This window comes from Pseudopodoces humilis, chromosome 8 (genome assembly GCF_049639895.1).
Source record: "Pseudopodoces humilis isolate 2021_Gansu_Grassland_sample_001 chromosome 8, ASM4963989v1, whole genome shotgun sequence".
Classification (NCBI taxonomy): Eukaryota; Metazoa; Chordata; class Aves; order Passeriformes; family Paridae; genus Pseudopodoces; species Pseudopodoces humilis.
The window spans coordinates 37,521,352-37,535,735 of NC_142207.1; the positions used below are offsets into that span (position 1 = coordinate 37,521,352).

At 46.9% G+C, this 14,384-nt stretch overlaps 1 protein-coding gene across 14 annotated transcripts in view; it reads right to left on the reverse strand.

The window, feature by feature from the left end:
• HDAC4 (histone deacetylase 4) overlaps positions 1-14,384 on the reverse strand; it is a 178,008-nt gene that overhangs the window by 62,917 nt on the left and 100,707 nt on the right. For 12 of the 14 annotated variants that reach the window (XM_014261233.2, XM_088059253.1, XM_088059252.1 and 9 more), the window contains 3 exons: positions 8,652-8,802; positions 5,606-5,726; positions 418-539 (listed from right to left, as the gene is read on the reverse strand). In XM_014261233.2, coding sequence (XP_014116708.1) covers positions 418-539; positions 5,606-5,726; positions 8,652-8,802 — 394 coding nt within the window. The remainder of the gene's footprint in view (positions 1-417; positions 540-5,605; positions 5,727-8,651; positions 8,803-14,384) is intronic. The other 2 variants (XM_088059254.1, XM_088059249.1) reach the window with 1 other exon arrangement.

Genomic DNA, 14,384 nt, shown 5'->3' on the forward strand with positions numbered 1-14,384 from the left:
TTGCTCCGGCACAAATCCCCTTCTTTACCTCTTACTTAACTAAGTACAAGCTCATACATAAAATGCAAATCCCCCCAAGAAATGAACTTTTTCTCAGTGCTCTTCTTACTCAGCAAAGCATACCTGAGCTGGATCTCTGTGAGCTTTGGGTCTGGGTTTTTGGAAAACATGTCCCAAACTTTGACATGCGGCTCTGCCGTCTCCCGCGCTCCTTGCACACCCCAGAGCAGCCCCAGGCTCCCTGGAACACTGGGAGCACCGTGACAGGTGAAGGGGAAGCATGTGGAGAGGGAGCTTGGGAAACAAATCAGGCCTGGAATCCAGCTTTTTGGCAACATCCCTTCTTTTTCAGGACAATCAGGGCAGAGTGTGATGGCGGGGATGGCTGGCAGCGCGGCGAGGGAAGGGCAGCCCCACCTGTTTTTCTGAGTGGGAAGTCATCTTTGGAATCGTACATCCCCAGGACCGGGTGGTTGTAGGTGCCGGAGACGCCGCTTTGGGGTGGGGAGCTCTGGTCCAGAGAGCTGTGCTGAGTCTTCCTGCACAGAAGGAAAGAAGGAGAAGGGACAAGCTTTACACTGGTGACATGCAGAGGGGACAAGTGCAGCGCCTGCCACCTCAGGGAACGGGGAACAGGGCAAAGGGAACAAAGGCTCTGGCTTTCTCCCTGGGCACTCCTACACAAAACCCCCCTAAAATCCAATATACAGGAAGGTAACCAACTTAGGTTTCAGTGTAAGACTCCACGTTGGCTCAGCTCATGCAGGTATTTAACCACGAGTATAAATCCTAAGACTTAACCGGGGCTGGGTTTTGCTAAATCATGTTCCTGAATCTCAGCACAGGTGAGACCTCAACTTCAGCACGAGTGAACCTTTCCCTCCCCAAAACAAACCCCAGGCTCAGCAGACAGAGCCCAGGGTTGAAGCACTGAACCTGGCCAGCAGCAGCCATGCCACACAGGTGGCCCCCTGCCTTTCCTCCTGCCTGTCCTCCCATCCCAGGAGCTCAGCAGAGACGGGGCCAAAGCACTCAGCACCTTTCCAGCTCAACTTCCACCAGATGATAATTTATGGCTTTGTTTGAGCAGGCTGCTGGAAGTAAATTACAGTCTGTTTGCTGAGGATATTAAATAATGAATGAGTTTTCTCAGCCTCCTACCAGTTTGTTGGCTGCATCTTTCCTGCTTAATGACTTGTGCCCAGCTTTGCTGTTTCTCAGGAGCTCCACCAGCCTGGGAGAAGGCTCCAGTCAGCAGAGCAGCTCCATCAGCAGAACGACTGATTTAGCCGTGCAGGTGACACTCACTGGGCTCTCACAGAATTTAAACCAAATTTTTCTTCTAAATACTAAAGGACTTGGGACAATGGAAATCAAGCATTTAAAAAAAAAAAATTTAAAAAAAGTGAATATTTGAAATTTTATACTGCCTAAAAACCATGCTGAAAGCACTTTCCTACAAAAGGTTCTTAAAGGAACCAAAAGGAGCCATTCCCAGCTGAAAATTGCACAAATTCATGCTATTTTTTGAGCAGTACCAATCCCTTGAGTGCAAGCTCAGCTCAGAAGCTGCCTGTTTGCTGAGATCCAGAGGATCAATTCCACTGCAAGTTAAAACCTTCAAAATATAAGGGGCTAATGAAATACCACGAAAACACATTGAAACTTCTAGGTAATTACAAAAAAAAACCCAAAAACAAAACTCTTCAAATTTTTTTTGAAAATCAACATTTTCTATTCCCACAGATGACCTAGTGGCAGGGACTGGAAAGGGGTGGGGTTTAGGGTCCCTTCAACCTAAACCATTCTGGGATTCTATGGAAGTATGAATGACTGTGGTTTCCCAATCCTCCCTCTTCATTATCCAAATTTCTCTGTACATAAAGAAAAATGATTTTTGGGGCTCTTGCAGGGCTGTGTTTCCCACACCCACATCCCCACCCCTGAGTGCCCCCACACACACTTCAGTCTTCACCTGCAATCAAAACAGAGCCAAACTGAAAAATATTTGAGTCCCTCCTGGGAAGAGACATGGCTTTTCTTGCCAGGATCCACTCACTCCATGGGAAGGCAGCATGCAGAGATGTTTCACTCCCAGGAATCCTGGATGCTGTGATCCAAGAGCCCTGAGCCCCATCAAGTGACACAATGACATTTTTGGCTCTATATGAGCAACAGACTTTTTTTTCCCCCTCCTTTTTCTTTTTCTTATATCATGACCTAAGCAGCACAATCGAGTACATTGAAGCTATTTTCATCCCTTTGTCAGGAAATGTGCAGGAATTCAAAGGGCCTGTTTAGATATGCTCCAGGGCTGCTGAATGACAGATATTGAGCTCTGCAAACAGGAATACATTCCCTGGCTCCAGGACTGGGGTCTGACGCTGCTTCCAGCAGCATGCACTGGACTGGTCTGCATGCCCCTTTAGGAATGTCAGAGCTCTGGGAAGAGGAAATTGGACACTGCATGGAGCTTGCAGGCATTCCTGAAAGCACATCTCCTCTTCAAGGCATCCCCTATTCCCTGAGCTCCTTCAAACACCAGGCAGAAAGGTGGGAGTGATGATCTTGGAGGTCTTTTCCAGCCTTAATGATTCCATGATTTTGATATTTCATCTTTCAATTTCATCATGTTCAGCATATATTTGCAGACATGGGTACCTGTGCTGAAAAGTTTTGTGTTCACACCTGTGGATGTTGGGATCATTCAATGTATAATGTATAATGTGGAATTTAAAGAAAAATTGTACCTCTCTAGCTCACCATCACACAAAACTCCCTTCCATGGCTGCTTCCCAAGCACTGCTGACATCTTCCCAGGAGAATCACAGAGAGCAGAAATTCTTGGGTGGTGGGCTGCACAGTGGGTTCAGAATCCAGGGGAGGGACAGTCTGACAATGCAGCCCCAAAGAACCTCCTCTGCTCTTGCCTATCATAAAATCCCAGAGTGGTCTGGGCTGGAAGGTGTCGCCCTGAAAACTCAGCTTCTGAGCTTGCTGACATGGTTTTCTAAAGACTTTCCCAGGACAGTAACTGTAAACATAGATATGTGTACATTCTTCCTGTTCCACGTCTTGTGATGGGCAGCTCTCATGGCCAGTGCAGTGAGAAAGTGTTATCCTGACCATCCAATCCCTGGCCATGGTAAGAAGCCTATAAATCCTGGGAGGAAAAATAAACTCTGCTTTTTCTTTCACCACACCTTGACCTGTGTCCGCGTGATCTATTCATCTTCAGCGGTAACAGGAAGGGACATTAAAGACCATCTTGTTCACCACCCCCTTCCACCATCCCAGGTTGCTCCAAGCCTTGTCCAACCTGGCCTTAAACACAGGGATGGGACATCATCCTACAAGTCTTTTCCAGCTCTAATACCTCTGTGGTTCTGTGCCAGCAGAACATTTTTCCTGTCACATCCACTGACGTCAGTCGTGCTCAGTACCCTTAGGAGACTTTTTTTTTTCCCAAGCAACGCCTTCCTTTTTTATTTTTTTTAAAAAAAAGGAATTCACAAACCTTAATAAGACCAAGGGAAGTGCTTAAAAGCAGGCATGTTGCTTCGAGAGGCTCTCCCAGCATCTGTTACCACTTAATTGCCTCGCCTGCTCACAGTGGGAGCGTGGAGTGGATCTCCTGCAAGCTCCCCCCGCGTGTGCTCAACCCAACCACCACCCAACTGCATCACAGCACAGCTATGTGGGGGCAGGAGTGTCTCCAGAGCTCAGCTGGTAACCTATGAGATGCCACACAAATAAATACTAATATGTCAAGAATTTAAAGGTTGATTCTCATTTTGACAAAAAAAAAAAAAAAAGGAAAAATATTTTTTATTTTAAAAAGGATGGAAAGGAAAAAATCCTCAACTTCTGCCTTAACAAGTGAAAGGTGCATTTAAAAATTCCTGTGCTGCGGCCATTTGCCTTCCTCAAGGGCTCAGCAGGACAATTCAGCACTGAGAAAGAGCTGTGAGGCCCCAAGGCTTTGTCCATCTTGGGTTCGAATCCAGGACACCAATCCTCATCCCACCACTAAACAGATGGAAAATGAGGGGATGGCACAACCTGAAATCCTTGTGCAATGGTTTGTGTGTTGTCTCTGCCTCTTGGCACCCCTGGAGCATCACATGGAAGGGGTGTTTGGATGAATAAGTGCCACAACAAACCCAAACCACACACTAGTGCTCAGGAAGTTCTCAGCATCAGCTGAGGGAACATCCTGAAACCCCTGCAGCTAAAACCCTGCAGCAGCCCTGGCCTTGCATCACAGAGAATCCCAGGATGGTCTGGGTGGGAAGGGACCTTAAAGCTCACCCAGTGCCACCCCTGCCATGGCAGGGACACCTCCCACTGTCCCAGGCTGCTCCAAGCCCCATCCAGCCTGGCCTTGGAACTTCCAGGGGTCCATGGGCAGCCACAGCTTCTCTGGACACCTGAATTCTAACTGACCTTGTACAACTCCTGCATTAACTGTTATTTTAACCAACTTTTAAAGAAATGGAAGATCGGGATCTCCAACCACCTTTAATGAAATCCCCAAGTCTCAGATTAGATTTTCAGAGCTGTATTAAAGCTGCTCAATCTCACTTTGCCTCCAATAACATCTGACTTCTTCTGCCAATTCCACTTCAGTATTTCTGTCCTGGCTCATAGCTGGGATAGCTTTCAAATTTCATTGCAGCTCAGTTTCTGGAATCTGGAAACATCTTCTGGCTATGACCTCATCCTCCCTGTACACACGTTCATTACTTAAGACTTAAAACACTGTCAGTGCCTCAGCTTGAACACAAATTTCATGGTGAAATTAAATGACCTTTGTAACTCAAAATTTCATGAATTTTAAGGTCACTAAAGCAAACATCCAAAGCACTTTGGTTTTTCATTTAATATAGACAGTGACAAAGCCACTGCAGTGGAACCTTTCAAGTCACATCAAATTTTCTGATTGTCTTTAGTACAAGTTAATTTCTGTAATTGAAACTGGAGACCAACAGTTGAATACTTCCAGTTGAAAATTGAGATGTTGGGGCAGTTGTGATTAGAAGTGCAGACTGGACCCACTGGATGCTTCCAGTAAGAGCCAAGTAAACAAAACTTCCAACTTTGAGATATTAAGAAGAACAGTAAAGTGTTTAAAAGCTTTAAAATGCAAAGCTTAACTATCCTGAGCTGCAGGAATTCACTGAATCATAGAATATCCTGAGTTGGAAGGAACCCACAAGGATCATCAAATTCCAGCTCCTGAACATAAAAAATTATTAATCATTTGACTAAAGTTCAAGTTTTATAACACCAAGCAGGATCAAATCCTGGGTGAAAAGCTGGAGGACTTATAAAAGCTGATCTCTGGCTGCAGAACTTGTGAGTTTGAATAATTGTGGATTACAGATGACACAAAGACCTCTCTCTACACACAGATCACTGTGACCATCAAAGCAGACACAGAAACCACTCACACTGGAACCCTCTGGAAAACGCATTTTGGGAATGCACAGTGTTCCTGTCACTGCTCTGGCTTATCCCACAAGCACATCAGGTCTATTCCCTCAGGGAATTGGGGACAAAGGCAGCACTGGCTGAACCCTGCAGAAAGCCCAGCACCACTTACCCGTACCAGAAGCGAGGGTCGCTGGATATGCAGTGGTTGAGATTCCGGTGGGCCAGAGCCTTCTTCTTGTTTAACACAAATTCCTGCAACTTCATCTTCACTTCTGTGCTTGCCACTGCACCTGCAATAAAAATTTTTAAAAAAAGAAAAAAAAAACATTAAAAATGGTTATTAAATCAATTCACATACTTGAAGGAATTTTAAATTTCTAAAATAGATCCCAAATCAAATCTTTCATTTCCAGTCCAAAAAACCAGAACTTTGCTTTCAAAGAGAGAACAAAGTGCCTCCAGTAAGGAGCTCTCCCTTTTTATCCCTTTAGCTTGGCATAGATTCACAAGTTATGTTTGAGAACACAGATGAAATTTGGTTTATTTCTCCAGAAGAGCATGTTACACTTGCATAGAAGCACACTCAGAATAAAGCACTTGTCTGGGGTATCCCAGCTCTCTTTGAACTGAAGTTATTTAAGAAAAGGAGTCTTGTGTACCCTCAAGTTGTTAAATGTCACATCTAAAAGCAGAAGGGGAATGAGCCCAGTGGCTCATGTGTAGGTTTTGTCTTGAAACTCCTGTAAACAGGGACCTCTTTGTTCCCGAGTCTCTGTACACACCACAGCCAACGTAACATTTCGCTTCATTTACAAGAGCGCGGATCTCTTGCTTCAAACAGAAAACCTAACATTAAAAATAAATAAATAAATTTTAAAAAAGAGAGTCAGTCATTCTGCAGAGCTAAAATGTCAACTGTGTAATCCCTAATCATGATTCCCTGCACAATGGAGAGCAGGCTGTTCCCCTGCCATGATGGATCCCAGTGATCATCGGGTTGACAGCCCAGACTCCCAGGCAGGGCTCCTGACGGAGCAATGCATCCCAGGTTTGGCAAGGGGACACGTGGAAAATGATGGTTCATCCACACCATGGCGTAAGGCAGGAGCTCCAACGGAAAATATCTGGGCTGAGAGGAAAGGAAAAGGCCAGGGAAGCTGCATGCTCCACTGGGAACAAGAACTAAAAGATGACCCCACCATGTTCTTGTGTCCTGTGCCTTGCTCAATGATGAGGTGACATTTGATGTGTTTCAAGAACAGTTTCTGGGCTCTCCCCAGGAGCAGGGAGCTGCAGCATTCCCACAAGGCATTGCCTGGAGGTGTAAAATGGTTCAAACTCTGGAGTGAGAAAATCCCCTTTTTTTTGGAGCCCTGCATTTCTCACCAGCTCCACAAACACAGGTTTGGTGGAAAGGTCAAGCAAAGAGCTGGAGATGAATTCCTGAGGTGAGGTGAGGTGACAAATCCATGCTTGAAAGCATTTTCCCTCCAAAATGTGTCATCCTTAATCCATTAGCATCCTTAGAACACTCAAACCTGGCTGTGTTCTGCACTTTGGCATAAAGCTGTTCCTTAGAAGACTTGCAGTTCAATATTTTTGAGTGTAAGGTTTACCTCCTTACTGGAAGCTGAAAGATATCATAGAACCTCAGTGAGCTTTGGATTGGGAGGGACCCTAAAGATCATCTAATTCTAACCCCCTGCCATGGGCAGGGACACCTCCCACTGTCCCAGGCTGCTCCAAACCCCCTTGGACACTTCCAGGGATCCAGGGGCAGCCCCAGCTGCTCTGGGCACCCTGTGCCAGGGCCTGCCCACCCTCCCACGGAACAATTCCTTCCCAATATCCCATCCATCCCTGCCCTCTGGCACTGGGAGCCATTCCCTGTGTCCTGTCCCTCCATCCCTTGTCCCCAGTCCCTCTCCAGCTCTCCTGGAGCCCCTTTAGGCCCTGGAAGAGGCTCTGAGCTCTCCCTGGAGCCTTCTCTTCTCCAGGTGAGCACCCCCAGCTCTCCCAGCCTGGCTCTAGAGCAGAGGTGTTAACAAGGAAGGAGAACAAGCTCCACCTCTCACACTCTCTTCATATTTCAGATCAGGACAATTTTAGCTTCTCTTTGCCAAATTTTGCGATGTGAGAAAAATAACTTAAGTATCTTTAAGAACTGAGGTGTGATAATGATTCTACACCACAGCACTTCTTAAATAAAAAGTAATTTAAAAATAAAACTGTAGCCATGGGAACAGGATCTTCAACTTAACATCCCCAAATTCTGAGTTTTTTTCCTCTACACCTCTGTGTTTCACCCAAAAGATGCTTTGCTCCCATTTTCCAGAGATTTAGGAGCTTTAATTTCTTTTCAGATTACTTTAACAAGTATGGCCAGATATCGGTTCTGAGGAGAGGTCCAGCAAAACATGGATCAAACATCAACAGCTGATGGGAGCAGCAGGAGGAAGGAGAAATGCTTAGGGATTCTGAACCTCTGGTCTTTCTAGCACTTAAACAACGCCTTCCAGACATTTTTTTCCTGCTGAAAAACCTCCTGGAGCTTTATCTTATTCCCAGTTCCCAGCCAGCATCCCATCTTCCTGTCACCACTTTTCCCATGGTGAAACCAGGCCTGAGGAGTTGATGGCACAACTTGGAGAGGTATTTTGAGGTATTTCACCCCCATTCACTTACAGAAAAAGCGCGAACAAGCAGCCCCGAGTGTCTCTGATAGGGGACATTGTGAGGCCACAATGATCTCCTCAAGTGCATAATGACACACAGTGGGGAAGGCATCCACAAGCTGTAACCTCCTGAAAAAAATCCCCTCATGAATGGAAATGCTTCAGAAAGGGGGGAGCTGAGAACTCAGCTATGTCTTAAAAATCTGAGTGAAATTCAGAGCAGCAGAAACAGAAAAGGAGTGCAGCGTGCATCTGGTGTATTTTATGGGCTTAATATTCTGCCTCCATTAGGAATGCTGCCAAAAATACTTCAAAAAATGTTAAATCAAGGGAAGAGAGGATACGCTTCCTTTTGAAAAACGCTAAAATGGCATTTAGTGAGACAGAAATGAAGATAAAGCAGAGAATTGCATTTCTCTCTTCCCCTCAATTCCAACAAGCTCCCTATGCCCTCAAGGAGGTTCCTCCAGCTTTCTGAGGCTCTTTCATGTCTCCCATCAGCCTGTCACTACCCAAAGGACTGGTGCTTTGGCCACTTACTCTCTTTCCCTTTCTCTTTGTTTTTTAGCTGCTGCAGTTTCTGCTCTCGGTGCTGCTTCTCCAGCTCCTGCTCCTGTCGGTGCTGCTCCAACTTCCTCTGGTGCTCCAACAGCTCCTGCTGATGCTTCATGGCCAGCATCTCCTGCTGCTGCTGCGGAGAAGGGAACAGGGAAAAGGAGCAAATTAACACCACTGCCTTGCCAGAGCCAAAGCAGAGGCTGCAGACAGGCAGTGCTTCATTCATGGAAAGAAGGACAAGCACGGGCCACCTTTTATCTCCATCACCTGATTTTAAATGAAACCCCACTAGGGCACCCTCAATATTATTTGTTGCACAGAGAAATTGTGGCTGCCCCATCCTTAGAAGTGTTCCAGGCCAGGCTTGGAGCAACCTGGGATAGTGGAAGTGGAATGAGATAGAATTTAAGGTCCCATCTAACTCAAACCATGCCGAGATTCCGTGATTAACTGTAAAAAGAATTGTGGCAACAGATAAAAAAAAATAATTCCCCCAACATTTTCTTCAGGAGGGATTTTCCCCGGCCCTCTCAACTCACCCATATTCATGGGAACAATCAGGAGGCACGATGTCTAATCCAGGTAATTGTTTGCAAACCTTCCATCAGATGGGACAGTCAAGATTGGAAGCACAAAAGCCTCCTTGCCCCAGTGCAAGTTCCCCCTGGGCTCCCCAAATCCCAGCAGCTGGGAGGTGTCAGTGTCCCCACCAACCTCCTGGGAAATTTGGGGTGCATCCCCCAGCCCAGAGCCCCCTGTCTGGGAGCAGAGGGGATTCCCATGGGATGGAGCCCCCTGTTTGGGAGCAGAAGGGATTCCCATGGGATGGAGCCCCCTGTTTGGGAGCAGAAGGGATTCCCATGGGATGGAGCCCCCTGTTTGGGAGCAGAAGGGATTCCCATGGGATGGAGCCCCCTGTTTGGGAGCAGAAGGGATTCCCATGGGACGGAGGGTGCCAGTCTCACGCGTGAGGAAAAACCCCTGTGAGGGGTCTGTGAGGTTGCAGAAAAGCAGGTGACAAACAACACATCCCAGCCGCCTGCAGAGGAGCACAGGGATCTCCATGGGGCTAAAAAGGGATTTTTCTTGGGAAAGCAGAGCTGAAAGGACGATTTCCCACCCCCCAGTTTGATTTGCACCCTGCCAGCACGGCGCGGGCCGGGCCGAGCGCGTGGGCCGCTCCTGGGCCTCCCGCAAACCCCTGGAATGCCGGGGCCCTCCGGAGACCTCCGGAGCCTCTGGAGCCTCCGGAGCCTCTGGAGCACAGCGCCCACCCCGCACTCTTTACGTTGGCAGCTTATAAACCGAGGGATTGATCGGGAGCTGGCAGCCTCCGGCCTCAAAGCGCCGAGCTCTCTGGGGCTGCGCTTAATGGGGGCCTGTGCTCCGATACCACCCACGGCTCCCGCAGCATCCCCGACGCCGAGAGCACGGAATTGTGCCGTGGTTTGGGTTGGAAGGGACCCCAAAGATCACCCCGTTCCAAGCCCCTGCTACAGGCAGGGTCCAAGCCATGGCTGTTAACAGGGAACCTGTTCTCTCCAAAAACATCTCAATCCACCCTTCTCCAAACCCTGCCAGCTCCCGCCCCGAAGTTTTTCCTTCTCCTTGAGCATATTTTCCTTTTAATCCCTTTGGTTGAGATTCTTGGGGTGTCCTGTGCAGGGCCAGGAGCTGGACTTGATGATCCTTGTGAGCCCCTTCCAGCTCTGGATATTCTATGCTCCTCTGATTAATTTGTGGCATTACATGCTTGCACCGCCCAATGCTTCAGCCACAGATGCACAGTAAATATGAATAAAATCCCACCATTCTATATAAAGATGCAAAAAAACAATCTAAGAGGTATTTACAATCTGCCTGGCTATCTGCTGGAAACTCTCCATGGAGGAATCCCTGCTGCTGCCTGTTCCAAGCAGACAGGCTGTTGTAAAACACCAGAAATCCAGTTATTCTGCAGTGAATGCACCTATGCTTCCCCTCCTAATTCTATTGAATTATATGCAAATAACCAAAAATCCACACTGAAAAAAAAAAAAAAATAGAAAAGGAGGAAAAAAATAGAGGAAACTAGCTATTTTTGTTTTCTAATTAAGCAGCAGCTTCTACTGACACGTCTCCATTTGGGGAAGGAGTCTCTTTCCCAACTTCCAACAAGTCCACCACATGGTGGGCTTTGAGAACCTCGCCATGGAAAGTATGCAAATGAACAATATTTAATGCACAATATGGTAAAACAGGTTTTGTTATTTTTATGGAATCAGGAGCCTTTTCTCTCCATCTGCAGTCTCCTAGGCTCTGCAGGCTCTGCTTCCTGCGATGGTTTACATACATTAGGCTGCTTTAGAAGGAGCTGTGCTTTCATTGACATCTGGAGTGAAATGGGAATGAAAAGCCCAATTTGTCGCTGGATGGTTTAGGGAAGTTTCATTAGGGATGTATTGTCTCTGCTCATTTTGACCCCAGTTTCCACAAAGCCTATTCTTAATATAGTTTTTCAAATGGTTTCAAAGTTGAAAAAAAACCCAACAAATTTAAAAAATAAAATAATGAAGCCACGTCTCCAATTGTACCCATGAAAAACAAAAAGAAATCACTGTTGGTGTCTGCTGTAGCCTGGGAAAACAAAAAAAAAAAAGAAAACCCATCTGGGTGTCTTCTCAGGGCTATTTCTCCACACTTACCAGGAATGTTATGGGGAAATAGAAATTCAGGCTGGAGATCAGGGAAAGGTTCCTCCCCCAGAGGCTGCTGGCACTGCCCAGGCTCCCCATGGAATGGGCACAGCCCCGAGGCTGTCAGAGCTCCAGGAGTGTTTGGACACCACTCCCAGGGATGCACAGGCTGGGATTGTTGGGGTGTCAGGAAAAACATCAGTTTCTGGTTCATTTAAAGCAATCGTGGCAAGTTTGAACAGGCACTGCCCACTCAGACCCTGTGTGTTCATCACACACAGCTGGGGAAGGGGGCTTATTCCCCAACTGTATCTCCCAAACACTGAAATTTCATTACAAAGTGATTCAGTGAGGGAAATCCCTGGATCTGAGACTAACTCAGCCCCGAGTCTGAGGAGCACCGTGTGACAGACACACACACACACTGCATTAGGGAGCTGAGAACATCTGAATTAGGTGCTCTTGCCAAAATCAATATTTGTAAATATTCATAACTATGGGGATTCCTGCATATGTTTAATGTCACTGCTCCCACTATTTCTGAAAACTGCACAAATGTTCAACTGTACCTGCATTTAGTGTTGCTGGTGCTCCTTTAGCATAAATTAATATTAATAAAGGTAACAGGGAGAATGCAGAGCATTTCCAGGTATTTATCAACCGTTAGCCTACCATGAGGACTCAATGATCCAGAGGATTTTGCCACCACATTCCTCATTGTCTTCAGTGCTCCAGCTTGTCTGCCTGGGAGGGGGACTGACACCTTATCAGTAGGGAAATTGTCACAGAGAAACCTCTTTTTAAGGGAAATGCAGTTAAAATGGTTCTCTTTCATCTCTGCAGTGCCCTCCCAGGAAGAGTGGAGTGCTGACACCAAGATCCCATTTCCCAGAGACAACCAGGATGGATTTCATGGAGACCAGTTGCATTCAGACTTCCACAACTAAACAAGCTTCCACAGCTGCCAAACAAGAAGCCAAGCACAGAGATCCTTCCTGCCCCTCCCAGCTCAGACTGGCTCCTGGGTGTTTATAGGAGATATTTTGAATAGCTGCAATTAGTGGAAGGGAGAGCAAAATAATTGTGGAGATAAGCACAGGCCTGGGTGAACAGCAGTTGGAACACTTCTGGCTGATAAATATTCCCTGGCACCCGAAGTAGCTGTGTCCAGCTCCCAGCTTGCATCTCAATCCACACCTGAGATCAACTCCAGCACAGGGGGATATCAGGGAAAGGTTCTTCTGCCACCTGTCCCAGCCAAATTCTACAGTTTTGGGGGTTTAAATCAGGTATTCAAAATGATCTTTGGGCTCAGGCTCTGTAAAAATAAAGTCAGGTCATAGCTGAGAATGAAGAAAAACTCGCCAAGAACATAGATATCAAATCACCTCCCCGTAAAACCCTTGGCCACGGGTGGGAGCAAAGCACAGGCACTGGGATTTCTGGGAGATGGAGATGGATTTCTGGGAGATGGGTTTCTGGGAGCACTGCTCTGTTGGGTTGTTTCACAGCAATCCCAGCACTGGCTGGACTATGTGCTTCATGTTCCCCCCATCCTGTTTACTGAAGTCTCAGGCTGTGGCTCCAGTTTCAGGATCCACTCTCTTGGCTCTGTGGCGGCATGTTTGGGATACCTCCTGGAGCACAGGGCAGAATAAATCAGCTGTGCTGGGAGACAGGGAGCAGGAAACATTGTGGCTTCCAGCAGCAGCCAAGACACAAAGATCTGGGAGAATGAGCACCTCTCATCTCTTTTCTGCGACACACATCCCACGTGGCCCCTTCCCGCCATCGGGCAGCTGACAGCCGGCTAGTCCCGTGCCAGAAATTCCCATGGGTAGGGAATTTTCCACAGGGAAATGATCCCTCCCAGCCTCTCCCAGCCAGCAGCTCCCTGGGCAGGAGACTGATCTTGGTCAGACACATCCTTCTGAGGACGTCTGGTGCTCAGGTTTAGGAGGTTAAACCATTTCCAGGACCAGGAGTGATGCTGAAGTTCCCTTCCCGTCAGCTCCAGCTGATAAGATCCCATGTTTTTACACTGGCAGCTTTACACATGGATATGGAATTTTGTACCTAAGTCTCCTTCCCATGCCATTACCTCTCCTAAAAGGCTGGAAGCTCTCTGAGCCCTGAATACCTGCAAGGTTCAGCACTGGGAAAGGTTCAGAACTTTTGTATGAGCCTTTTGCTCTCTGACTCCCACTCCAGCCTAACTTTTCCCTTCCTCCAGAAGCAGAATATCCAACAGCCTTTCCAGAAGGCAGCAAGCTCTGTTTGTAGCATCCAACACACTCAGCTCCTTCTCCAATTTTCCTCTTTAAAGCTGAGGTAAACTCCTTTGAGTCTGCCTCTGCCGGGCTTTACGTGGTTATTGTTGAAGGGGAGGGAATCAGGAGCAGGGAGTGCCCATCCCAGCACAGATGGCAATAACTAAATCAGAAAATTTGACTTAAACCAATCCCTGTAAACCAAAGAACCACATAAATTCCTGTAAATGAGGAGCCCTAGATGCTAAATAAGAGATGAGACCTCGGTCCTTGGAGGAGCATCCTCTGTGAACTGTTCTGGGGTGTTTAGGGTATTACAGGAATTCCACGTTTCTGAATGTGAATGGATCAGCAGTGGTGTATATTAACGGGTCAATATTCCTGCCATAACAACAACATCCAGTGGGGTATTTTTTAATTCCTGCCCAGATTCTCTGTGTTCTCTTTGACTACTTACAGTTATTTTCCAAGTTCAAAAATAAGATAAAATTGGAGTTGAACATTTGCGTGTGGGAGCTGCCAAAACATCCCTTCTGCTGCCTTTACTTTGAAATTCCAAACTGACCAAAAAATAACCATGGTGCCCCACACGTATTTTACTCAAGAAAAATCTGGAGTTCCCATTGTGCTCCTTCTAGCCAACCAACTGTGGCCCATCTCAGAAGAAACAAAAAGGAAACATTTCTTCTACTGTATTCCAGCTCTGTAAGGCCCAGAGCAGCCAAATTTCCCTGGATGAGCATTCCAGCTTCACTCCTGACACCACCAGC